A 26,265-nucleotide genomic window follows, 5' to 3' on the forward strand; every position below is an offset into this window, starting at 1 on the left:
GTTTGCTTTTTCTGATGTCTTTTAAAATATTGTACGTGGTGACAACACGGTCAACCACCCGCGTTTTTTTTCTTTTCTTTTTTTTTTTTTTTTTTTCTTCCCCTCCCGCGGGACCAAAGCAACAGTCTAGCAGCGAGAAAGCGGCAGTCCGGTCTCTTTTGTCGGACTGTAGCGCCGCCTGGCGGAACGCGCGTGTAACCGAACCCTCCCTTAAGGTCAAAAGTGGAAGTGCGGAGGTCGGTGAAATGGCGGCGCTCGTTGAGCCGCGTTCCTTTTGTCACGCTCTTTCACACGTTCAGCATTTGCTCCATTTAGTGAACTCGCTGTCCGAAGAAAAATGTTCTCTTGGACGAGTTTCGCGGGAAATTGATAGGTGTAGTTTTTAAAGCTGACAAAATAGCGGCGCGTCGGGTGAAGAAGAGAGAGAGCGAACGGATCGACGAGTGTTTTAGCAGTCCGTCACAGACACAACAACGAAATGTTGGTAAGTAACTGCGGGACAATAAATAAATACATATTTCCAGTACAGTACAAAACATAGCCGGGAGAGTGTTTATTAATACGTCTCTGTGTGTATATATTTACATTTACCTCATGCTTAGTTTCTCCAAACGACTAGTCTCCCGTAGTAATTAAATTAGAAATTAAATTACAAGTTACCAACAGCTGGGTAATTTTTACTGGAGTAATTTAGGATAAATACCTTGCTCCAGGGCAGTACAGCTGGAGGTAAGACTTGAACTTGAGACCTTTTGGGTCCAAAAGGCAACAGCTCGAACCACTAGGGTACCAGTTGTCCCTTCCCATATTATATCCAGAGGGTGTCATTGAAAACCCCAGTGGTGCCAGTCAGTGTTTTACCCACAAGTGTTCATTCGGGAGACGTTCCTTTGTAACATACGTTGGTGCCTGAAGTTTGTTTCACGTGTTTCTGGCTGCGGAAGGTTTTTGCCGCCGTGGCCTTGTCCCCTCTAAGAGCGCTGTGCGAACAGCGGGTGGAGCGGGTCGCCTCGGGGGGCCGAAGGTGGCTGTCGCGCAGCTCGGCGCCGAAGCACCCGAAGGAGGAGCGCCGCGGCGGACCGGTGTTCCAGTACGCGGGCCGGCGCCACCGGCCCAAACACAAGGTCTTTGTCTGGGGGTTCAGCTACGCCGGCGCCCTCGGCATCCCCAGCTTTGTGCTTCCTGACAGCGGGAGGAAGAAGTGCCGCAAGCACCAGTACACCCCTTACCGCTTGGAGACCGAGCATCAGGTAACATTTACGCAGCTTTACCGGTTGAGTTTGGGCTCTTATATATTCATCTTGTGTCAAAGTGCGCTGAAGATCCTGGGTGCTGATCTCCAGTGAGAGAAACAGTTAAACTTTAAGACCCTAATAACCTTGATGAGTGAAAACAGTTGGTTGGAGCCCAAACGTGTGGATTCCACAGACATCCAGTTGCGGAGTGCTGCAGCGCTGTTGTCCCAACCGCTGGTCCCCGCGCTGAACTCTGTTTGCACGTTCATCCGCAGATCTCATCCGCAGCCTGTGGATACGGCTTCACTTTACTGTCCTCTAAAACCCTTGATGTGACCAAAGTGTGGGGTATGGGCCTCAATAAGGACTCCCAGCTGGGGTTCCAGGTTTCCTGCCATGACCGTCGTAAGTGATCGATGTCCCTCTCTCCCTTTCCACGCTTCGGGAACTTAAGCGTGAAGCCCTGAGGTGACGCTAATTTTTGTTTTTAATACAAGGCCCCATCTCGCTCTCCTCCTTCAGAGAAGAGCTACGAGTATGTCCTGGAGCCCTCGCCGGTCGCCCTCCCCTTGGCTAGACCGCAGGAGACGAGAGTTGTCCAGGTGGCCTGTGGGCGCGCCCACTCTCTTGTTCTCACAGATGCAGAGGGAGGTATGTTGAGCACGTTCAGGCGGCACGGTGGTACAGCGAGTAGCGCTGCTGTCTCACAGCGCCTGGGTGCTGCAAGAGGGTGTGGGTTTCCTCTGGGTGCTCTGGTTTCCTCCCACAATCCAAAGACATGCTGTTCAGGTTCCCTCTAGTGTGTGAGTGACAGAGAGAGTGTGTGTGTTCCACTGATGTATGGATGAGTGACCCATTGTAAGTAGTGTATCTAGCAGTGTAAGTTACTGCGGTGAATAAGGTGTGTGGGCTGATAAAACTACACAGAGTTCACTGGAAGTCGCTTTGGAGAAAAGCGTCTGCTAAATAAGTAAATGTAATCTTCGTCCAACCTGAAGGGAACTGTACGTGCAGCTGTTAGAAGTCCTAGATAGTCACAGTGAGTTTTTGTTTTGGTTTTATTAAAAATGCTTTCTCCGTCACTATTTATATCAGCATTGTGAGTTGTAATTCAAAAGAATGCTCATTTTCATGATCTCATTTCTGTGTAAGGTTGTACAAATGGAACAATGCTGCTTATAACGGAGTATTTTTTGGGTGCAATTTCTCACCCATTTGCAGTTTTCAGCCTCGGGAACAATGCATATGGACAGTGTGGGAGGAAGATTGTGGAGGAAGAAATCTACAGGTACATTTTATCCACACCACGTTGGACCTGCCCTAATAACTATTAAATAACTTTTTACAGAACTGTTAAAGCCGTATTAGTTAAGACTGCAGTATGCGCTGTACAGTGTGATTTTTAATATAGTGAAAAAGTTGTATGTTAAATATGTGGTATCTACCTAGTTTGATCTCTTTTCCGTCATTCTTTGAAATACACATATCGAGGCAGGTGACACGTTGAGGTACGTTCTAACTTTTTAAAAGAAAAATTCCAACTGTGCAAATGAGATTTCTAGATTTTGTGCTACACAAAAAATACGCTTGAATTTACGAATTCGGAAATGTTTTTGTGCCGATAATTGTTGTTGTAGAGATTAATATTACGCAGAAAACAGTTTTAATGTTGTAGTCACTCAGCCTGAGTGAAATAGTGTCCAGGCAGCAGCTCTCCAGAGGGCTGAGATTCACTTGTAGCTCAACGCCTGCCTGCATCCATCCATCCATCCCCCCCCCAGCGGCAGTCATGTCATCCACAAGATCGAGGGCTTTGACAGCCCTGTCACTCAGGTAAGTGGCTTCTTGCGACCCGCTGTGCCCTTGCGTGAGTACCTAGAGTAGACTGTATGTGCAGATTACTTGGGGAATTGTTCTCATGTTCTCCTGCGCTGTGTTGAAATGTACACCTGTGTAAAATGACCCAAATGGGAATTTGAATCTGAGCTCTGATCACGCTTTCTAGCTGTGAATATAATAAAAATATAGCAGAAGACAAGCATTTATAAATGTTTTTGTTCTATGATTTAAATGTTTTATTGAACTAGTTTAATGTGAAAGTTGAGCTGAAATAGCTTTATGGAAGGACTTTGAGTCATGCGGTTGAGTGGAGCGCTGGTGGTGTGAACGCACTGAAGAGTTGCAGTGCTGTCTCCCTCCTGCAGGTGGCGTGTGGGCAGGACCACAGTCTATTCCTGACTGAAAGGGGCCAGGTGTACGCCTGTGGGTGGGGGGCAGACGGACAGACAGGTCAGCCCCCCCTGCAGCCCTCGTTGCTACTGTGTCCTTGTTCAGTACTCACGGGGAATTCGGCATATAAACAAACTAACTGTACTTGTCTGCAACTGTGTCTCTCTTTCTGCTAATGTGATGAACACATCGTGTTTTCTATGAGATGTACGTCGCTTCGGAAAAAAGCGTCTGCTAAATGAACACACGTACATTAACATTTATTCATTTAGCAGTCGCTTTTGTCCAAAGCGACGTACATCTCAGCAAAAGTACAATTTATGCATCGCATTAAGAGGAGGAGACATAGCTGCAGACATGAAAGTCTCAAGCAAACCTAGTTTGTTAATTATGTAAATATAATATAAAGACACAAGGAGCAGGAAAAAGTAAAGGAAAAAAGTTTTTCCAGGTCGTTAGAATCCGTAATTTATCTTTATTCTGCTTGGATATGATTTTTTTCTGTGCTTTAACTGACATTGATAGGCTGAAAATTACTGCTAGTAACTCTGCTTACTGGTATTTTTGTGCGTATATGTAATGTATAAAGTGGCTGAAACAAATGTTTTGTGTTTTAATGGAAGATAATCCGAATGTCTTTTGCTTTTATCCCCAGGCCTGGGACATTACAATATGACGTCCCATCCCGTAGCCGTGGGGGGTGATCTGACAGGGGTGCGGGTGCAGCAGGTGTCCTCATACGGAGACCTCAGCCTGGCAGTTTCGCAGGACGGGTCTCTCTTTGGTTGGGGCAACTCCGAGTACCTTCAGTTGTCCGCTGTCACCGAAGACTTGCAGGTAAGAAGCTCGTCGGACGCTGTAGGGCTGACCAAGACCTCCAGAAATGTGATTGTATTAATATTTTGTTTCTTAGGTGACTTTTTTTTTTTTTTATATGTTAATGACCTTGTTCACGGGTGCTGTGGGCCCTCACAATCCTCATGTCATCAGATCACATCTTCACCACAATACTACCAGCTTCCTAGTCGTAGTTTTGGGAAAGTCAGCATATTGGACTATACAGGTGGTGTGATGTAGACAAAAAATTCTGTATAATATTCAGTGAACATATAACATGTACATTAGCTAAGTTGAATATGAGCAGTGTTTTAAGTTTACACAGTAAATATGAGACACTATGGCTTTATGGCACTGCACACAGATTATCATTTTTCATTTGTTTTGTGAGCCGAAACACCTCGAGTGCATCTTTCTTGAGCACTGAGAAATACACGTTTTAATCCCTGTACTTGCCGATCCTCATTTTCCATAATTACAGTAGCAATTTTCACTTGAGGCTCGCTTCACCTTCTAGGTACAGTGTGTGAGATTTGTTGCTGTAGTTAATAAAACGCAAACCTGTCCGTGCTGGGAATCTGTTGATCTGTACAGTAAGATTCTGAATAACAGCTGCCTATAGGTCCAAGACTGCTGAACCTAGTAAGTAAATAACAGAACCAAATTTTAATATCTTAAAGATTAACTGCTTATATCTATTGATCCAGTCTTGTTTCTGTATGCGGGATAATTGACGGTTCTACTCTCTTCTTTCGCAGCTCAGCACTCCACGGCACCTCCCTTTGGAAGGAGTGGGCAAGCTGCAGCAGGCGGCATGCGGGGGAACACAGGTGGCTGTTCTGAATGGTGAGCCCAGCATGATCATGATAGAGTGGACGCTTAACACTTCACCAACACACCATATGACTGGAGGGATGTTTCATGCCAGATATGTGTGTGTGTGTGTGTGTATATATATATATATATATATATATATATTTTTATCACCTGTTTGTAAATGAGGAACTTGACGTTAGCCTGAACTTGCAGATTCAGACAAACAGAATAGAATTGGATTCTTCTCCTGTGTCCTGATTAGATGGACACTTTTTTTTGGTCATATGAGATGAATGAGGGTCTTTCCTTTCTCCATGATAATTAAAAGATTTTGTGTTTACAGACAAAGGGGAGGTCTTTGTCTGGGGCTACGGTATCCTGGGAAAAGGGCCAAACCTGTCAGAAGCAAAAACCCCAGAGATGATCCCACTAACACTATTCGGGCGCTCTGAGTTTAACCCCTCGGTGCGCGTCGCTCAGATCCGATGTGGACTTCACCACTTTGCAGCTGTCACAGGTAAGACCTTCTGTGTCGTGTCAGGTGAATTGTACAAGGCCCAATTGACTGGAAACGCTTTCAGCAGCTCTGCTATGGTCACACAGTTTTGCAGTAATACTTCTATTGATTCTGTTTTTGTCAACTACTTGTCTGATGCAGGAAGTATAAATTAAATAATTTCAGTTAGATGCTTTTCTCCAAATCAACTCAAACAGTAAAAATATGCTGTAAGTTTACTTTCAACATTATATTTAAAGTACTTTATTTTTGGAATCCATACAAATTTCTGCTTAATGCCAGTCGTTGACTAACTTATGTGTAACTGCAACATTTGTCATCTTATTGATTACAAACACTCAAAACCATCAGATGTGAGCCAAATTAAAATCTGGTCCCATGTTCTCTGCTCAGGTCCATTTTACTGCTAATGGCTTGATGCCAAAACATATGTGATGTTTACACCACAACAAATTTTTGAAATTAGAGTACAATTAAAAATATAGAAACTGTACCTTTCAAAAGTCCTAACTTGTAAATGTTAGTAATACAAGAACTCAGTGTATTTGTGATTAATCCATATACAATCCATAAAGCTTGCCTCTGAGACCTGGGTTATGTAATCTGAGTTGATGATTGAAGAGAAATGCATTCATGTGTGGACTGAGATTTACATTTGTTGTTAGCTGGAGTCACTTATTTAATCTAAGCGATGTAATCTTCAGATGAGGACATGGGTCATGATTTAGTACTTCTATATCTTTCAGGTTAAGTACTAGCTCCTGTTCTGATAACAACAGAGGCTCTTGTGCAACATTGATTTGGCTGCTTGTTTACCTGTTCAGTCACTCCACCTAAAGAACTGCCAGTAGCAGCAAGAATGTCAACAACATTGTGTTTAGGAATGTGGTTGTAAACACAAGATGTGCACTGTTGGACCTGCACCCAGAGTGTCTGGTGCGCTCACTTTAGAGAGATGATTTATGTGTTAAACTGCCTTCAGGTAACCTACACCTGGATTAGTTGGTACAAAAGTGCACAGCATGACAGCAGACTGCGCTTCCTTGTTATAAACAGTCTCACCAGGAATGGGGAGCTTGAACACTAAACAAACAGAACACGCTGTGAAACGAAGCAGGTTCTAACAGTGAATGTGTTCTGTTGCAGATAGAGGAGAGCTCTTTGTTTGGGGTAAGAATGTGAGAGGTTGCCTGGGTATTGGGAAGCCAGATGACCAGTTCTTTCCTTGGCGGGTAAGAAAAGGTTCTAGTTGTACCACAAAAACACCTCAGTGATTTGGATGTGGATTGCCTGTATCAACATATGTGGGATTATTTTGTCAACATTGCAGTTCAGTTCTGTTCTTTTCGGTATGTGCAGATGGTCCCCGACTTACAATGAGTTTCGCAGAACGTAACCCATCATAAGTCAAAAATGCATTTAATACACCTAACCTCCCAAACATCACACCTTAGCACAGGTGCGATGGCCATTAAAGGCTTGCCTGGGACAAAAAAATTCAAAGCATGGTTTCTACTGAATGGCTAGTGCCAGCTCACCCTTGTAAAGTCAGTCCCTGATTTACAGTGGTTTGTCGGTGTATACATACATCATAAGTATATGAATTGGTTATTCAAACCGAATGCTGACAGGTATCTTAGCTAAACTCTTTGAATGTTTTAGCCATTGATTTCCTGGCTATAGGTCATGCTGTTGTAGAGGTAATTTCCACCTGAGCTTGTGCAGTTAAGGTAGGGACCAGCTGCAAAGATTAGAGATGTAGTATTAAAACACAGTTCTCCCCTGATTCTCAGAAGTTTGAAGGACTAATTCCATAAACATGTTTTGAGCTGTAGTTTCCAAAGCTGTCCACACCTACTTGGGGGGACATGCTGTGGTCTTCAAAAGGACACAAGTTTGTTTTAGTACACAGAACCAGTGAACAATGCAAATACCTGTATTGACCACATTGGGTCATCTGGAAGGTTGGCAACTTTTTCAAATTTAGCAATATGCTATAATATAGATCTGGGAAATATACATTTAACCTTATATATGCAGTTGAAGAGTTTAGAATGTGCACCCCTTAAAACAAACAGAAGTGGTAAAGCAGCTAAACTGATTTGCAGCTGTTAATGGCCTAGCTTTGCAAAAGGTAACACTTATTCAGTTTGTCAGTTGAAACCCTTTTGTCATCCACTGAGCAATGTAGAAGCATCGTCTTATGAATTTAAACTATCATAGCTGAATTTGTCCCTCAGATTTACTGTGCATCACTATGTTGCATTTGATGGGTTGCAGGTGACTGTCCCAGGGCATGTGCTGGATGTGGCCTGTGGGGTCGACCACATGGTTGCGCTGGTCAAGTCCCTGACATGAACCAAAAGGTCTGCACAGAAGATGGATACTGGCACCCTATCAAGTCCAGGATCACCCTTCTTTGCAAGGGGTGGCTCCTAGCAGCAGAATGATGTGGCTACATTACACTGGTGGGGTCTTTCAGGAGAAAAGTAAATTTAATGACTTTAGTACAGAGCAGGAGAACCAGAAATTCCAGTCTTTGGAAGAAAACTGATATTTCACAGTAGTTCAGTTATTCCTGCTGCCACCACCCTCACCATCTGTGCTCATGGTAGACTTATCACAGCAATACTAAGGTAAAATAAAGGTTGAAATGTTAAACACACACTAGACAAACCCTTCTGGACAGCTCAGTCAACTAGTATTTGGGAATACTAAACCAAGTGCTGGCATTTGTGAAATAATGTGCGCTTTTGTTACCCTCTACAAACCTGCTTTTTGGACCTTCCTGTGTTTAACTCATACTGGTCAACAGTGGCTTCTCTCCTATTCTTAGCTTGTGAATTGAGTGGTTGGATCTAAAAGATCAGAATCAAATTAAGATGTATAAAACAGCAATTTCCTCTGTACAAGTATGTCAACTGCTAGCAAAGGTTAGTCTTTGAACAGTGATGCAAACTTGGAGACAGATTAAAGTATTTATTTTTTTTTTCCCCATTGCCACACTTTTTGCTTAAAATCCTCACAATTTGCAGAGAATCAAAATTTTGGGAAGGAGGGGGTTTTAAAATGAACCCCTACACACACTCTTGTGACAGGTGGGTGGAATAAACTTGAATTGGGCACAGCATATACACCTTCCTACAGGATAGTCTCTTTGATCATACATTCAAAACATAGCAGCTTTAATTCTTTCTCACAGCCCTACTTTTCGTAACATTACACACTGAGCATTTGATGAACTATAAAGGTCCAAAGCTTAGGAGAGAATGTTCCATGGTTGCAACATAAACAGGGGAATTCAAACATGTTTAAGCTTTTTAAAATGGCCATTTTCATGTCAAATTCTTGGCTCAAGTTTTATGACATTGTGACAAATACTGACTAGGGTAGAAAAATGTAGCAATTTAATTTAATTTACATTGGCTCAAGGGCTGTAAAATGCCAGACATACATCCCATCAAAAAAAAAAAAAAAACCCTTATAAAACATGCACTTTATCAGGATCCTTTTACATGACAACTTATTCCTGTCCAACCTCCCTGCTGACTGAAAAATCAGAAATGCACAACACACTAAACTGTAACCAACCTGTAATTAACCCCTAAATAGAACCTACAGGGCTACGCTTACCAAGAACAATGGAAAGAGGTGTCAGTTCATATCCATCTAGTCATAGCTAAATATTTAAACAATCAAGCCAGACATCCAGCTAGAATTCAACAGCTTCTACAAACAACTGAACCACGCTGACCTGAACAGGTCATGGATTCGGAAAGTTGCCGTTTTAAAACACGGAGACAATAGTTAACGGAACCATGCCTCGTATCACCTTCATCTGCTACTGATCACTAATGCCAGGCCACATAGTAGCTTACCAGTAAACTGAATAATCACACTTAACATTGCACCGAAAAACATTTAATGCAGTGGTATGTCCTTCGAAATAAAGCCGAATAGGCATCTTATTAGAATTGCGTATTGTTTAAAAGCTCAATGCTAGACATGGGTTAATGCTTCCATCTTCTCAAATCGATCCAAATTTGACCCAAGGAACAGAGATGGGAAAATGTTTTCCGTAATTTAAATATTCTGCAGCTATCCTTCTGGGTTGGCAAATGACACCAGCAGGTTGTGTCACTTATCCTTTACATTTAGGATTATGTGCTTTGGTCTACACAATTAGCACTACCTACACGAGCATTACTGTATTTTTCTGTTTGGCTAATTTTACTCACCTGCATTCACAACAATCTGAATTCATATTAATCATCTTTATATTCAGTCAACTGACACGTGGCATTACGGCTCTTCGAGAGAAAGGGAAAAATATCACAAGGAAGACACTGATGACAGTTCTTTGTCTTCAGTTTACCTGGAATTAATTTTTACAATGAGGAAGTAAAAGGAAAAAGTTGAGAAATGTTGTATTACTACTACAATTTCATTATGACAGTCACACTTTACTCCTGTAGCCTGTTTCTGGAGCCATTTCATAAAAATGGAACACATACCTTGCAACAAAGGATTGCCATTAGGCATAGGGGAACCTGTGCTAACCGAGACTGACACCTCAAAAATCCACTCTTTTTCCTTCTTCATATGAGCCAAAAGTAATGGTTTCTACACTCCTCCAGGCTACAGAGGTGAGGTTCAATGTTTTGTAGCAAAAGAGAGATATTAAATGCAAAATAAAGCCCCAGGAAAGCAAGATTTTGCAAGCATGCCCATTTCTGAACTTTATCCCTGGGCTGAAATACAGTACCTCACTGCCTTAAAATAAGTCAGGTAAGTGCAAGACAATCATATGAAGTGAGTTATGGCAATGAGGAAGAAAGCAGAGGGACAAGGGTTCCCAAAAACAAAAACCACTTCAAGCTAGAAACAAAGCTTTTACAATCCTCAGGATAAATGTCACCCATGAGTCTAACACTGAAATGCATGGCTTCTGCTACCCAAGACAAACAAACAAAGCTGTCTTTGTTTGGTGCAGATAAATAACACCACCACCCATACTGAAGACCAACTGAACATTACCCTATCTCAACAGCTTGTATGAAGGGCAAACATTCTTGCCAGTTTTCACATCAGCAGTCCATTGGATGGACCATAAATAAAGTGCGGACCGGGATAGAGACCTAAACTGACGCCAATGCTGCATGCTACACACAGTGTCTCCACATGGCATCTCAACTGCAGCTAATGTTGAGAACTGCATAAGCAAACCCTCACCTTCCAACCTCACTACCCCAAACCCCCCTTTCTTCCATGATGCAATAACTAGTTTTTCCAGTAGGAAAAGAGGTGCGTGCGAGTGTGTTCCTACAGAAGGGGGGGGGGGGGTGAGAGGGGAAGACACCACTTCTACATCTTTCATGAAAAACAAAGATCATGTTTAATAAAGCCTGCTACTAATGGGAATTTTCTGATTGCTGCCAGGATATAGATATCACTTTGAAACCAGTAGATTCCAGTATCAGGAACACTGACCAATACTGCTACTTTTTTGCAGTCAGTTATTTCTCCTCAAAAAAAAAAGACTGATAAATCTTTGAATTTAATAGCGAAATACATATACTAGTGGATACAGGCAATATAACTCATTCTGTAAATGGATCTTCTTACTCATTTACCAATTGTGATGTATATTTCTAATATCCTCCAAGAAGAGCTTAAAAAAACTTGCCATTTGCTATTACTAAAACAAGACAGCATTACTTAATATGGAGAACATCTTTTGTGGTAGCAATTACCCACACAAAACCAGTCATTGTACAGTGAATGCATCAAACATATCCATAAGCTGAAGAGAGGCTATTCAATAACAGAAGCCAAAACAGACCACTGCACCATGTGGTTTGACACCACTAACAGCATCCTAGTTCTGTTCCCCCTAGTTGCCCCCTGTAAAAGGGGAAAAACAGCTATAGGCAAGGCATCAGTTTAGGCCTAAAGCATAATGGCACTGCAAAGGGTATAAGGAAACACAGAACCTTAATAACACGCCAGAGTTTTGTTTCATTCTGTACATTCTCTGAACAATACAGGAGAAGCTACTAATCAATTTCAGTTGCTGACATGCGAGCAGCCGAGAAATATTGCTTCAGAAAGAAACAACCTGCACTGGCAAATCAAGGGAACCCAGTGAACGAAGGGCTCCGAGTTGCACCACATGAGGAGGGAAGGAAAGATGGCCGACACCAGAACCTCAGGAGCTGGTATCAAAATAAGAGGCTGAGGACATAGTGGACCCTGCTGGCATGGTAAAAGTTGTGAAGGGATAGGGAAGAGGAGACAAATGTGACAAACACTGCACAGCTAATGAAGAACTGGATTTTGTCAGGACAGAAAATAGATGGGAAGGGCCTAGCATGGACAGGAGTGTTGGCACAGTCTCTTAGAACATAAGATAGAGAATATGGAGAATCTGGGCTCACTGTAGACCAGAGGAATCCCAACACCCTCCTTGTACCCACCCCCAACCTCACTTTCATTGCCCCACTTCCAAAATCTACCCACCCGTCCCACAGTAGTCCACAGGTAAACTGTTGGCACTTTAAGAGTTTGACATTATCTGAAGATAAATCGGTGTGTCAGCAAGAACACACTAACATCCCAGTTTCTTGTCCTTCACTTTCCTGTGCTCTCATTGGTCCTCAAGGCTCCAATCACACTCTGGATATTCTCCTCTGGCACCTGGTAGAGAACCGAAGTGAGAAGATCCACAAACAGAAGATCTGAAATAGGACGACTAATATAGCTTCTGCCAACAACCGTAGCAGGTAAGGAGTTCAGGATAAGTAGAAATAGACAATTAAATCACTGCACTTTGCTTTCAAAATATTGCCTTACATCTGTTTAAATGCAACAAAGCAACAGCAGTTAGCATTCAAACTTGGATATTGGTTTGGGACTACAAAGAACCTTAGTAAACAGTAAAGACTTTATCCACCCTAGTTTTCCTCAACCCCCTGAACCAAAAAGTTTCCATTGTGTTTTACATGTCCAGAATGCCTATGTAGGTATCATGGGTGCTGCGTGTGCCGCTGTGATACTGTCCTGGTCAAGCAGGTGGCTTTCATTACACACAACATACACGCAGAAGAAACTCTCAGTGAATGATAACTGGCGGTGCAGCACCCATAAGCTGATTCAATCCCCATCTCTAAAGAGCAATGACGATTCTCTCCTAGCACAAAGCTCCTGATAATCATGGAATTAAAATTCACACTTGAACAATGGGCTACTGGGATGAGCACATTATCTTGGTGAGAATTCAATAATTTCATTAACACTATTTCGATAGGGTTATTTTAACTCAAAGCATACACTCAACCTGGTAAATCAAAAGGCATAAGCTTTTCTGACAAGCTAGAGTTAGTAGGACCAAACATGTGAAGAGAGACAAAGCTGTGCGCTGGGTAGGATTCTCACTCACCAGAGCATGGTCAAACTTGAAGGTACTGATGTAGTAAGCTGGAATGTCGGCAGTAGCCAAAGGTTCCGATATCTGAGCCACGATGCCACATTCATCTGTGTCATCACAAGACAAAAACCGCCAGAAAATAAACATGGCAGATGCTGTTAAAAGGTCTTGAATTACAAGAGAAAAAAAAAATGAATGGAACATGATAAAAACAGTTTAATAAGGATTGCTGGTTAAATATTACAGCTGCTGATTACTTGTAAATGTGAATTCAGTACATAACATTGGCTTAATCCCTTCTCTTATCTAGAGCCTTAACTGCTTTGCCCTCTACCTTCAGACCAAATCACTGGATTGATCAAATATACAGACTGACAGAGACAGCCTGGTAGATCCAAGAGCCCGCTCACCAAACCCTAAAGGCTGCCCTCCGATGCGAACCATCTTCCATAGCTCCCCTGAGGCGCTGGTGAAGAGAACGTTGTTGGGAAACCTGAAGAAGAGTAGCAGACTGTGACAATATTTCTGCTGGAGGGTTGGGAAAAAGGTATACACTTGTTAATTTTTGGAAACCTTTCACATTTCTCTCAAAGAGAATCCTATTTATCTAGAGGTCTTTTTTCCACACTAGTTTTACCACTTAAAATTGACATTCAAACTCAAAATTGACCGAGGCATTATCATTATCACCCATAACATTAATTCCACATCTCATTACCTAAAAGATGTTTCACATCAAAAACTGGACGACGACTAAAAAGGGGACACTGAAAAAAGGAACATCTAAAAAGACTACAAACCTTCGAGTTGTCTGCTCATCCATGACAAGGGAGATGTAGCCCTCAATCAGAGAGAAGGAGAAGAAGCGAATGTGTCCAGAGTCTTCAGTAGCCGTACCTGGCTCCTTAACTCTAAAATTACAAATTAAATAATTTACAACATTACCATAACCAAAATCTGTCTTAGGTTCTGCTTTTCATGTACCAAGAGACCTTCTGGACAAAAGGCCTCTGAACCAACCATAGTTATAAAAGTATGACAAAGAATATCAGGTGGACAACAACATGTTTTGACTAAATGATAGATACTGAGTTATATAAATAGTACAGTTGAGCTAGTAAAACATCAACTCAATTTACATATATTAGATAGCATTTACATATTTAACTGACTTTTCTCCAAAGCGACTTCCAGTGAACTCTATGTAGTTTTATCAGCCCACACACCTTATTCACCAAGCTGACTTACACTGGGTCACGCATCCATACATCAGTGGATCTCTCTCTCTCTCTCTCTCTCTCTCTCTCTCTCTCTCTCTCTCTCTCTCTCTCTCTCTCTCTCTCTCTCTCTCTCTCTCTCTCTCTCTCTCTCTCTCTCTCTCTCTCTCCTCTCTCTCTCTCTCTCTCTCTCTCTCTCTCTCTCTCTCTCTCTCTCTCTCTCTCTCTCTCTCTCTCTCTGTGTGTGTGTGTGTGTGTGTGAACCTGAGCAGCATGTCTTTGGACTGTGGGAGGAAACCCACACGGAGAACATGCAAACTCCATGTAGACTGAGCGGGGATCGAACCCATGTCCTCTCACACCACACAGCAGCGCTACTTGCTGTGCCACAGTTCCTATTAGGCATTTTTTACAACATGTTCAGATCATTTACATTATTCATTACTTTTTTTTGGGGAATTGAGTTTTTGTGGTGCTATGAGAAACAATGGACAACTGTAGTTTCCAGCAATTAATTTTTCTAAAAAGGATTACAAATGATTTAAAAATTCCACTGCTTTTACTTAACTTTTTAATTTGAAAAGTTGGGAGGAGCAGCTCATTTTAAATTAATAGGCTGGTGCTATGATTCAGACAAGGCCTATAACAACAGGGAAAACCTTCACTAAACATTCACTTTTTTACACTACTTGAAAAACTGCCATACTTTCACAGTAAAGTTGGCAGTTGGCTGTGACACGTGCACGTTAAACACAGCACTTCAGTCACTCACCCGCTGGAGTAGAACATGACATCCATGAGCAGAGTGGCCACTGTAGGCAGGGTGTCTGGGTTCAGGCTGGTCACACAGAACATGTTGCTAGGGCTGGACAAGGGATGGATGATGGGGCGCTGGACTGGAAACAAGACAGATTTTGTGTTTCAAATAAGGAGAGCGCACTGCGCCAGCAGCCTTGTGTGAATGAAATATTGCTGGATGAGAAAGTAAGAGAAAGACTGATGTCGACAGTCGTTTCTACTTTAGCACATTCAAAGCTAAAACTCATACAATGTGCCACCCTGGGGTTAACCTACTGCTCTGCCCACAGCACTGCTTACTCACGTCTTCAGACCCCAAAATCCTTTAATCCCCTCGTGCTCTCTGCTCTGTCAGCGATCACACTGTACTTTGTTCAGTTGCTGGCTGGCTATTTTCTGTACCCTTAAATATTCAGAGTTGTACACCGTACACTGCTAGATGGATAAAGTTAAGACATTAACAACAAATAAAATCATAAAGAACAAACAGTGCATACAGAGACAAATGAGTGCATACATGAAGCACAGGCCTACCCATTTTAGGCTTCACAAAACCATTGGAGACACCCAAGCTGTTGGCAGCCACTGTCTCCCCGTTGACCACTCTCAGGAGGGTGAACTCTGAGGACAGTGTGTGCATGACCATGGGCAGGTCCCTCTCTCTGACCTGCCAAGGTAAACCAACACTGAGGATCCTAAAATTTGACTCCTCTTACAGAGTCCAAAGGAGTTTTCACTCACAGGATACACCAACCCATCTTAATCCATGTCACACAGGCCAAGACAAAGCAAAAGACCATTTGGACACCATTACCCAGGAGAGTACTCTGGCAATATTGTTTCATAAAAAGTAAATGGTTGTTTGACCTTGTACCATGGTACCTACTTTGAAGTTCAGCCTTTCTGTATGAATTTTAAGTACATCCCTGAGATCAACTGTTTGTCTATTTAGTCAATACCATGAAAGTAACTATATTACTGATTAGCCACACTTCATTCCAGTAACCACAAACAAAATGTACTTCATTACCTTTTATTATTAACTGCTGATATGAAAATCATAACTGCTGGGCCCCATTTAGAATCTGGCTAAAGCACAATGCTCTGAAATCTTCATTAAAAGCTAATGAAAAATTACAGGCTTTAGAAATCATGTAGGCATACAAAAACAAAAAACCCAAGAAAAGGCAAATGATGCAGACCAGTAGAAAATCTTGTGAATGCTTAGATTAGCAAAATGCAAAAGGTAAACATTACTGCAAATTAATTTAAAAAAAAAAAAAAAAGTAGCCTGCCAAGATTCTGAAATGCTCAGTAATCTTGGTTAAACAGCAGCTTTCCAATCCTAAATGCCATGTTCACTGGAGGGAAGGGGGGAAAAAAAAAAAAAAAAAAATTTTCACTGAAATTGGGGGCTTCTCAACTGGTCACAAGAAAGGTCACATATGCAGTTATTGCCATCAGAGCAAAATGTTATTGACACACACACACACGTGTGCGTGCACACACACACACACACACACACACACACACACACACACACACACACACACACACACACACACACACACACACAATTTAAATTCCACACAGTTTAATGAGAAACAATTTCAGTATTACAAGAGACCTGTTGTGGTATAAACAACAAATATGAAATGACATTTTTATTGTTAGCAAAGTAAGAATGCAACACATAGCCAGAGTGCCTCTGGATAAACATGCAGAGTTCACTTACATATAACTTGCAAGGTGTTACTGTATTGCATAACATAAGTACAGCAAATATTGGAAACCACTTGAAAAGTTGTAACATTTCATGAAAAGTTCTGAAATGTAATGTGATGTGATTTTGAATAATGGAGACTAGTACATGTTTTGCAGTGTTGCTGTAAAAGTATCACTTAACATAATGCTGTAGAAGTAGAATAAAACAACTGAATGAAGATTGTTCAGGATTGTACTGAACATGTAATACAATGTTGCATTCATTTAAGATACATAGGAAAAGGATGTTATACCCCGTGCGTATTTTTCAACGGCTGTACAAGGACCCAGTCCAACCACCAACCTGAAGCCACAGAGAACACCCAGCATAACCAACATACATCTTCATGCCCTGAAACCAAGAAGCTTAACTGACCTAACCCACCCACCAAACCGAAACAAATCCCACCAACAAAACCAAACCAATAAAACCAAGCCTAACCCACCAACACAAAACACCTAAAGCAAGCCTAACCCAACAAACCAGCCATCCAGCCAATCCACTAACAATAACCAACCACCAAACCACACCCAAAGCCAAACCTACAGACCAAGTCACAACCACCAACAGAAACCACCCAAGCCTGCTCCCACCAACACAAAAACTAACCATCAAACCAAAAAGACCAAGGCTAACGCATCAACTCAGAACCATCAACCCATACCACCAACCCATACCACACCCAAAGCCAAACCAGCAAACCAAGTCTAACCCACCAACACAAAAACCAACAAACCACACCTAACAAAACCAAACCAACAAACCACATCTGATCCACAACAAAAAAAAAAAAAAAACCAACAAGGCAACCACCAACAAAAAAAAAAAAATATATTGAGATTTCTCTATCCCTCTCTCTACATGTATATAAATACAAAAAATACACACACACATGCATGCAAGCGTTCAAGTCCACAGGACTATTGTTGATAATTTAAAAATAGGGTACAGATAAATCATATCATCTGATCATTAGGGAGGGGAAAAAAATTCCAAAAATGCTTTACACATCTACTTGGGGTATAACATCCTTCTACACAAATTAACATTCCTATTGCACTTTTCAACTGCTGTAACCATCAAGGGAGCGCACAAACTAGAATAGCGTCTCCTTTATCTAAACCATCTTTCTTGATGAAAACCTTGCTTTACTCAACAGAGCCTTGTTTTAAACTAAAGGGATTCTAAGCAATACATGAAGACGTGAGTGCTTCCTGAATGAGATACACATGTTATTTAAAGCATAGCTTTTATAAAAAAAAAAAAAACACAGCTCCCCTAAGTCCTGTGACCCCCACATGGATCATGGGTGTAATCGGATACTGCAAAGCAGGTTATTTCCTCTGTTCCCCTAAAGTCTATGATTATTTTCTGGTGAGGAGCAGCTGGCATTGACCGTGCATGTGGCTATGAATGTTGCGGCAAATTCCAGCATAAAGTCGACCTAAAGCTGATCCTTCTTACATAACTACAGCCAGATTATCATCAGTTGTATTTTTCTTCATAAACAGGCCCTACTCCCCCCCCCAGGCCTCCTTCCTCCAGAAATGGTACAGACATTACCTTACTCTGTCTCCAGGATAGGAAACTGCCGACTTCCATTAAGCAACCGCTGGGGAAAAAAAGTTGTACATCTGAACTAAATAGGAGATGTTAAATTACGAAAACGTATTTGTTACAGTTTATTTGAAACGGACACTAGACGGGGTGTGTTGGCAGACATCTCAGCCAAGCAGAACATTGTTAGATAACATGAGTTGTCTTTGGCAGAGCAGAAACTAGCATTCTGCAAGAATCCTTCCTTGAACTATGGAAGGCAAACAGCTTGTGAGTGCGCACATACACACACACCTGAAAAACCTCTCAGCAAACTACAAATAAAAGGATGTTAATGATGTTAATGATCACCAGGAAATGCACCCACTGTATGGTGTGCATAGGTCAAAAGGCATATTCAAATGATATTTAAATGATGGCATGTAGCTTGATGACTAGTACAGCAGACAAAATATGGGATACTGCATCTGAAATCTAAAACAAATGACATTACATTTGATTGGTAAACCAAAAGAGTGAGAAGTCAGCAGAAGCATCACAGGTTTAACTGCAGAACAGTATTGATTACTACCTCTCTGAGGATAAAAGGCAAAGAGTTTGAAGGATGTGATGCAGTAAATACAAAAATATAAATATTGCTGAAGTCTGGTTATTGACAAGTAGTTAATGATTCAAAGCTGCGTTTATCTGTGGGGAGAGAAAAAAATACATATACACAAACAGTAATGGGGAAACTGATGGGAAGCAACTTATTTGTAAGGTCATAAATTCAACAGGAAAAATATTCTGTGCTCATGAAGTCCAACACTTGCGATATCTAGAATGTGTTACCCCCATCATAACCACCACCCCCCCAAATCCCCAAAAATAGATGCAGTCAGTGGGATATCGCCAGCTGGAATAATATGGCTCAACAGCACGGTCCTCAGTTGTACAGACAGTTACATCTAAGGATGTACACAGACATGCACAAAACAAAGGATTAAATATCTAAAACTGTAGGACAACCATCATTGCAGGGTATGATCTATCAATACTGTCAAATGTCTGAAAATCACTCCTGCAATGCAGTACTTTCAGAGCTTATCTTTTTGGTGCTGGCCTACCGATACCGTTTTCAAAAGTTTTTAAACGCTGCATGAATGCAGGCACAGTCACGCAAGTTGTTTACCTAGCACGGTTTAAGAAAAGATTCCTGCAGAGTCATAATTTGAGCAATGCCAAAGACAACTCATGCTGTCCAACTACTTTCTGCTTTGGCTGAGATGTCCACTAGCACATCCCATGTCAAATATTGTTTTATCCAAATTTAACTCTTACATTCAACTTTAGTATGTAACCATCACCCACTCAGCCTTCAGATAAGTCCATTTTCAGCAGTTCTTGCACAATCGAGATAGTGGTTTCCTATCCTTGAGTCCAACTATAGTCCTGCATTTGCCGTTTTGGAACAAAAACATACTTAGCGAATAACCCAGATATTTCAGGATTTGGGCGAGAGGTAGGTTGCACTCACTGCACCAAAGACACATTCTAAATTATTCAAAAAGGTCTGACTCAGACACTGTACGTCTGCTTTCGCAGAGAAGTTCCGGTGAAAAACCAGACCAATATTTTCTCAGAGTATCGCCTTTAAATGTCTGGATGAATGAGCAATGGTAAAAATGGTTAAAATGTAATGGTATAAGAATCAGAAAATTCAGGGAAAAAATACACAAAAACCATAAAAAGAATATAAATGTGAATGCTTGTAAATCTGCCCACGATCCCTGGCCGCTGATGTTGCAACAGTGTGTGATGGCACCATACAGGCAACATAGGGGTGTGACCACTGAAGCTCCAGTTGTGACGACACTAGGTGTAACCTCATTGTCAAACCTCCCCGTTCTAGGGCAGAGGACAGGCGACTCCAGTGCAGTCGTTTTGGATAACTCGTTGCCATATTTTACTGAAGTGCTGCAAACATTTTGGCCACCAACTGGCACTTAAATTTTCTATGGAAAAAAACTGGAAGTGACAGCATACATTATTATGATCACTGGCATACAGTTGCTTCATGAACTCCATTTAGAACAATTTTTTTCAGAGGTCTGCTGTAAAAACACAGACGAGGTCTTACCAGTATGAAGTCAGTCTGGTAGGTGGACAGCATGAACACCGATATGTTGTGGTCCGCCAGAGGGGCGATCACCGACTTGGCAATTTTGGTGACTCCGATTGGCTGAGAGCTGGAAGAGCTCCCGCCCCCTGAGACCACATTGAGGGCCAGCCATGTGGCCTCCGCAACGCTGAGATGCTCAGACTCGGGCAACTCTGGAACACATCGGGGTGGGGTTACAGCAGGCGTCAAAGGGTCAGGCCTGCTTGGGTGGATCTAGCATTTCCACCCCATTAATTCAGCAATGAATGAAGCCATTTATTTCACTCTTGTTTCTGAGTATGTAAGAAGAGCTCTTCATATTGCACTGCTGATAAGGCAGAACACTGAATCCATTTACATCTTTAAAATATAACTAAAAATAAGTATTTACATGCTGGTACTTCAAAAGTTGTTACAGGAAATTGATTTTATGTAGAAATGAACAATTTTTATGTAGAAACAAACTGTTTAATCCTTTACTCATCGGGGTGGCAGCATGTTCAAGTTTTTGCTTAGTTTGAGATATAACTGCTTTACTACTACTTTTAAAATTACACACAACTGCTGTATATTACATGGACTTGTAACATTAATAATTTAAGTACTTGTGCTATATTGTAAGACAATTGGCTTTTTGTCAAATCATGAAAATACCTAATTTTCATAAACTGATTTAGCAATTGTAGGTGCAGCAGAGAAAAACTAAGCAAAAATAGACCATGTTGAAACAAGTTATGGACGAATCACCCAGTTTCTACCTGAAATGGGTTACGTTAAACAAAAACCAAACACCTGACTGTAAACAAACTACCAGCGAAGGCAGACAAACAAGCAAAATAAAACTTCCTATCTGTCCAGAGTACCTGAACCTTCTAGTATCCATGGTGACCAGTGTAGGTCACCCTAGCAACCAGTCTGTAATGACATGGATTCACTCACTCAACCACAAAACCAAACCACTGAAAGTCTGGCCTTTGTTAACCCATGCTGAGGACAGCAGTAAGTGATAGGTTAGAGCATTACCAAACAAAATAAAATGATCATATCTAACATCATCCAGAGACAGACTTCATGAAAATCACTGGCACTGACAGGAAGCCCAGTGAGCAACAATGCCAATGTGAACTAAATAAATGGCTACAACGGGGAAACCGAAATGGCATACGTAAGCAGCCTCCACCCCCTAGGCCGCTGGACCCATCAGCCAGCATTTGTTCAGTGACCTGTTCCAAATCAAAATCATGTTGGTTAATAAATATTAGCTGTTCTTAGACCACGGCAGAGATGAGCATTCAACTGTATTATTATTCAGTACGAGATATGGCAGAGATGACAAAATGATACACCTACGTGAATAAATACGGCTGCCGAAAACCAAAGAAAGTTGCTTAAGGCCGACCGTAAACCCTAGTAATGAAATCTTAATCAGAAAAAGGTTTGCAGAACCCCACTAGCATATTACTGCAACACTAGTGTAACAGAATGTTGCAGTATGATTCATTGGGTTTTTTTTTTTTTTTTTAACACATCATTTCCAGCATTTGTGCTTGAAACTGTTCTCTCGTAATATATCACCAAAAAAGACCTTTTAAGGAAGCAGTCCCAGCAACTTCCAAGTGTAACCATTGAAGCAAGAACCGACACACATACTAGCCACCTGTAAACTGACAGTAAAGTGTTTAAGGGGTTGTGAGCTCACCTTTAAAGCCTTCTTCATCAACAATAATGGTGTAATCCTCTGGAGTCTCGGTGAGACTGAAGAATTTGCATCTGAAAAAGGGATGAACGGACTTACTGGAGAAGGCTTGGTGAACAGTTCTGCTACAGCTGTACTCAAAACGATGCCCTCATTCAGAACAGTTCAGACTTCAGGGTTTTACAATTACAAGTTAAGTACTTGCATTTCCATATTACTCTGAGAAGTCTGTTAAAGCACAGGAGATCCGACATTCAAAGCATCTTAAACATCCAAGGGCTGTGGATAAAATTACTTTGAAAAACACGTATAAGTGTGACACTGCAGTGCAAAAAGCATAATGGCATTTCTGGGTCAGACAAAACCAGGCTATTGTGTAAACTCAGCTGCTGAAGTAAAGTCAAAACCAGAAAGACATTAGAATTTTTTTTTTTTTTTTTTGGCTTCATGCAAACATACGTAAATTAATGTATCCAGATTTACATACACAGCAGCTGTCACTGACTTTTATGCTGCTCATAAAAAGTAAACCAGCTCAGAAGGTTGTGCAAGGGGGACCTTTATTTACAGTCCTGCTCATCCACCCACATATCCCTTCCATTTCAGGGGTAACATGTAACCCGTTGACTCCAGAAGGCTGCAAATCTCTTGATACATTCCTGACAACAGGGTGTATGTAATAGATACCATGGTCACAATTTCACTTCACCAGCTGAAACTGGACCAGAAATTTTTACAGCTGAAATTGGACCATTTGATGCACAACACACTGTTAACAGCAATCATGGAAAATTAATAGCTAGAATACTCGTAGTGAAACACAAGCTTAAAAACACTTGAAAAACCTGGGAGTACAAGGTAACAAAGTGGCTAGAGCTGCTGCCTTTGGACTTGGTGGTCACAGGTTTAAATCCCACCTCCTGCAGTATTACCCTTGAGCAATGTACTTACCTTGAATTGCTCCAATAAAAATTACCCAACTGTATAAATAGGTCAATAATTGTCAGTCCCTTATCATTGCAAGTCACTTTGGAGAAAATCATCTCAATATGCAAGTAAAGGACAAGAACCGCAATTCACTCCATATGAATGCATGTTAGTCAATAGACTGCAATAATTTCTCTGTTGCCTTTTATCAAGGAAAAAATGGTTTCATTCAAGTTTAATATGGCAATTAGCTTGGTACAATCTGGCAATCCATCATTCAGGCTTTCCCTAGTTTCCGCTTGTTCTTAACAAAGGCTCTGCTGAAGGCTTTCAAAGCTCCTTTTCGTGCACGAGGTACCCAAGTGGATTTGGGAAGGTAAATACTTTCTATGCCTGAAGGTAAATGCAGTCAGGGACGAATAAAGGAACTCAGCTAATACCCAAAATACACAATGGGAATCTTATGCCCAGAACCAGGTTTTGGCAAAACAAAGGAAAAGAGAAAAATATCCCCTTGGAGAAACTGGGGGGAAAAAAAAGTCATTTTATCAATACACAATAAGCTGAAGCTATAAAACAACAGTCTGCCTCTATGAAGGCAGGACTGGAGAACTGCAACTGACTTCACCTGATTTCAGAAGATATCTGGAATTATTTGAAGCACTACTGGTCAATCTATTAAAATTGACCTCAAAAAGTCCCATTTAACACAATGATGGTTGAAAATTATTCGAATTACAAATTTACTTCACTTGAAAGAAATCACTAGAACGCCAAGCAAACCTGGTTGCTAAGACACAGGGGGAAAAACAAATGTAACGGTGCTGCCACACTCTCTTCTTGACACACTGAACAAGGAAGGATGGAGGGAATCATTGATCTGGATGCCTCCTCCGGGCCTTGAGTGAAAAGGTGCGGCCATAAGGTTACCCTCCCTGATGGTTTCCTTCAACAAGGCTATGGAACCATGATGTCAGGTATCATAGATAAACAGGGTGGAAGGGGATCATGGCACCATTAACTCTTCCACTCTTTTGAAAGCCCCAGCAAATTTATACTTTAAAATGTAACCACAGAGTTGTCGCCTAGCAAGCGTTGACAAAGCGCTTCCCCACCGTTCGCATTCCACGCGAACGCGAGACCCTTCGCAATCAGCTACCAAATGACGTGGTTCCAGGTTGATTTCCGGCACCCACCACACTTTTAAAAAGAGCCTTAACTTTTCACTCGTGAACTGGTTATGCAACTCTAGCGACATGTTGAAGCCAGAATGTTAATGAGGGGAAAAACAAGGAACGTGCAGTTCATCGGCGACACAGGGTAAAACTGGCAGGGGCACCGGCTACGCAATGGGGTTTGAAATCAAAATTTCTACGGCAATATCAGAAGAGCTGCTACAATCGATCCAATTTGGTTTCGGCACAGATGGGTTCTGGAGACGAACGTGGAGGTCGGGAGCTTCGCCCTTTTCTATGGCTTGCGCACTTGACAGAAGCCCGTTTCAGCCGTTCTCCATTTTAGTTGACGTGCATTAACATTTTTGTTCTTCACACATCAACACTACTATTCTCACTAGGACATTAGTCTTTTATTATCCATGACTTTTGACAGAAAGGCCAGTTTGGCTACCAAATCCCTCACCTACTGACACAGACTGAGGCTAACAGTTCAACTTTCAAACTGTTAAGCTGCATTTTACACTTTTCCTCAAGAGCCTCCTGAACGTTGCTAACCAGCGCAGAAATTAAAATGTAAATCATAAAGGGTAGACCCCAACACCCACCTCAAAAATAAATATTTTAACCTCGTCAGAATACTGTCACGTAATAAGACTAGGCCTGAGGACAACCATTCATACTGGGTGCAAGTTGTTGCCCCGTAATTTGTCTTCAGTCCTCCCCATTTCTTAGTTTTCTTATGAACGAGAGGGAAATACCTTTGCCCAAAATATATTATTTCAAGTTCGTGTTAAGTTAAAGGCCTGAAAAGTACAGCGGACACTTGTTTGGAGGGGCTTCAGCTGAAGTACTTTTTGCAAACACAGCACCGCCTGGACTCACAGCGACGGCGCGCGGACGCTCTCGTTCGCTCGCTCGCTCGCCCGCCCGCCTCATTCCCTCTCTCTCTCTCTCTCGCTCTCTTTCCGTCCCTCCGTCGCGAGCAGAGCGCAGCCTACACCGCGGCACGCATTCGCGGCGTCGCCCGGAACGCGCATCCGCGCATCTGCTGCGCAAACGCAGGACACCGGCTCGAGTTTGATTTAAAACCCCTCCTCCTCTTTTCGACACACTCACGAATACGCAGAGGTGAGAAATAAGCACGTACGCGCACGAATTTAAGAGCGAGCATCTCACAGAAACATAGCGGAAAACGGGTCACACAACCAAATCGCACCGAACAGCAGAGAACGGTGTACTTTTGACAGCTCATCTGCGCGCAACAGCGACGCGGCATGCATGTTAAATCGATCAACACAGTATTAATAACTTAGCCGCAACTAATTCAACATATTCACAGAGTCGGTCTTTAAAAAGAACAGCGTTAATGCAAGCTTAAGGAAAAGGACGTGCAGTTTGTCGCGCTTGCCCCGCGTATCTTTTATCGCTACGGAGTGCTATTGTCCACAGCGAGCTACTCACCGTGTCTTAGAAGGCAAGAAGGCGAGTTTGATCAATCCGTGAGTGCAAATCTGAATGCCTTCCTTCGCTATACTCGCCACTTTAAGGCTGTGCTCTAAAATGTGCAGCTCCATCTTTTACGCCTTCTCATTTGTGGATAGTCTAAAAATACATATTTATCTTTCTTTTAAAAATAAATAAATAAATAGAGAACGAGCTTTTTATATTAAATAAAAGAAAAAAAAAAAGGAAGCAGGTAGGTAGAAGGCTGAAAATGGGGAAAGGGGAGGAAAAGAAAAAGTTGCCCAGTGAGTGGGAGAGGAGAGCAGGGTGAAATAAAAGAAAGCACAATGAGGCGAACGGGGAGGGTGGAAAGAAAAGGACCGACAGGCCCCCTGTTTTCTCTCCGACAGGGATTGGAATAGTCCAGCAGCTGGTATCAGTGAAACAAACAACTTGCCACTCAAGCGGAGGGGAGGGCCATGGG

The 26,265-nt window shown here is 41.9% G+C and overlaps 2 protein-coding genes across 3 annotated transcripts; one reads left to right on the top strand and one right to left on the bottom strand.

Annotated features, from left to right (window-relative positions):
- The first annotated feature begins 223 nt into the window (after positions 1 to 223).
- On the top strand, positions 224 to 8,626 carry rcc1l (RCC1 like). The gene is made up of 12 exons (XM_018742041.2): positions 224 to 484; positions 945 to 1,250; positions 1,511 to 1,640; positions 1,758 to 1,886; positions 2,457 to 2,523; positions 3,017 to 3,068; positions 3,440 to 3,524; positions 4,120 to 4,301; positions 5,060 to 5,147; positions 5,461 to 5,634; positions 6,781 to 6,866; positions 7,915 to 8,626. The coding sequence occupies exons 1-12, from the start codon at positions 479 to 481 to the stop codon at positions 7,990 to 7,992; spliced, it is 1,383 nt and encodes a 460-aa protein (XP_018597557.1). The 5' UTR covers positions 224 to 478; the 3' UTR covers positions 7,993 to 8,626.
- Positions 8,627 to 9,845: 1,219 nt separating this feature from the next.
- castor2 (cytosolic arginine sensor for mTORC1 subunit 2) lies at positions 9,846 to 26,248 on the bottom strand. Of its 2 annotated transcripts, XM_018742045.2 has the most exons (9): positions 25,800 to 26,246; positions 22,237 to 22,307; positions 20,517 to 20,710; positions 15,610 to 15,742; positions 15,050 to 15,173; positions 13,861 to 13,971; positions 13,471 to 13,553; positions 13,073 to 13,167; positions 9,846 to 12,330 (listed from the first exon to the last, which is right to left on the bottom strand). In XM_018742045.2, exons 1-9 carry the CDS (start codon positions 25,910 to 25,912, stop codon positions 12,265 to 12,267), a joined length of 990 nt encoding a protein of 329 aa, XP_018597561.1. In that variant the 5' UTR covers positions 25,913 to 26,246; the 3' UTR covers positions 9,846 to 12,264. The 2 variants fall into 2 exon arrangements, with proteins under 2 accessions (XP_018597561.1, XP_018597560.1); XM_018742044.2 differs by lacking the exon at positions 9,846 to 12,330 and having other exon boundaries at positions 12,524 to 13,167; positions 25,800 to 26,248.
- Between the last annotated feature and the right edge of the window lie 17 nt (positions 26,249 to 26,265).

Source organism: Scleropages formosus, chromosome 25 (assembly GCF_900964775.1).
Source record: "Scleropages formosus chromosome 25, fSclFor1.1, whole genome shotgun sequence".
Taxonomy (NCBI): Eukaryota; Metazoa; Chordata; class Actinopteri; order Osteoglossiformes; family Osteoglossidae; genus Scleropages; species Scleropages formosus.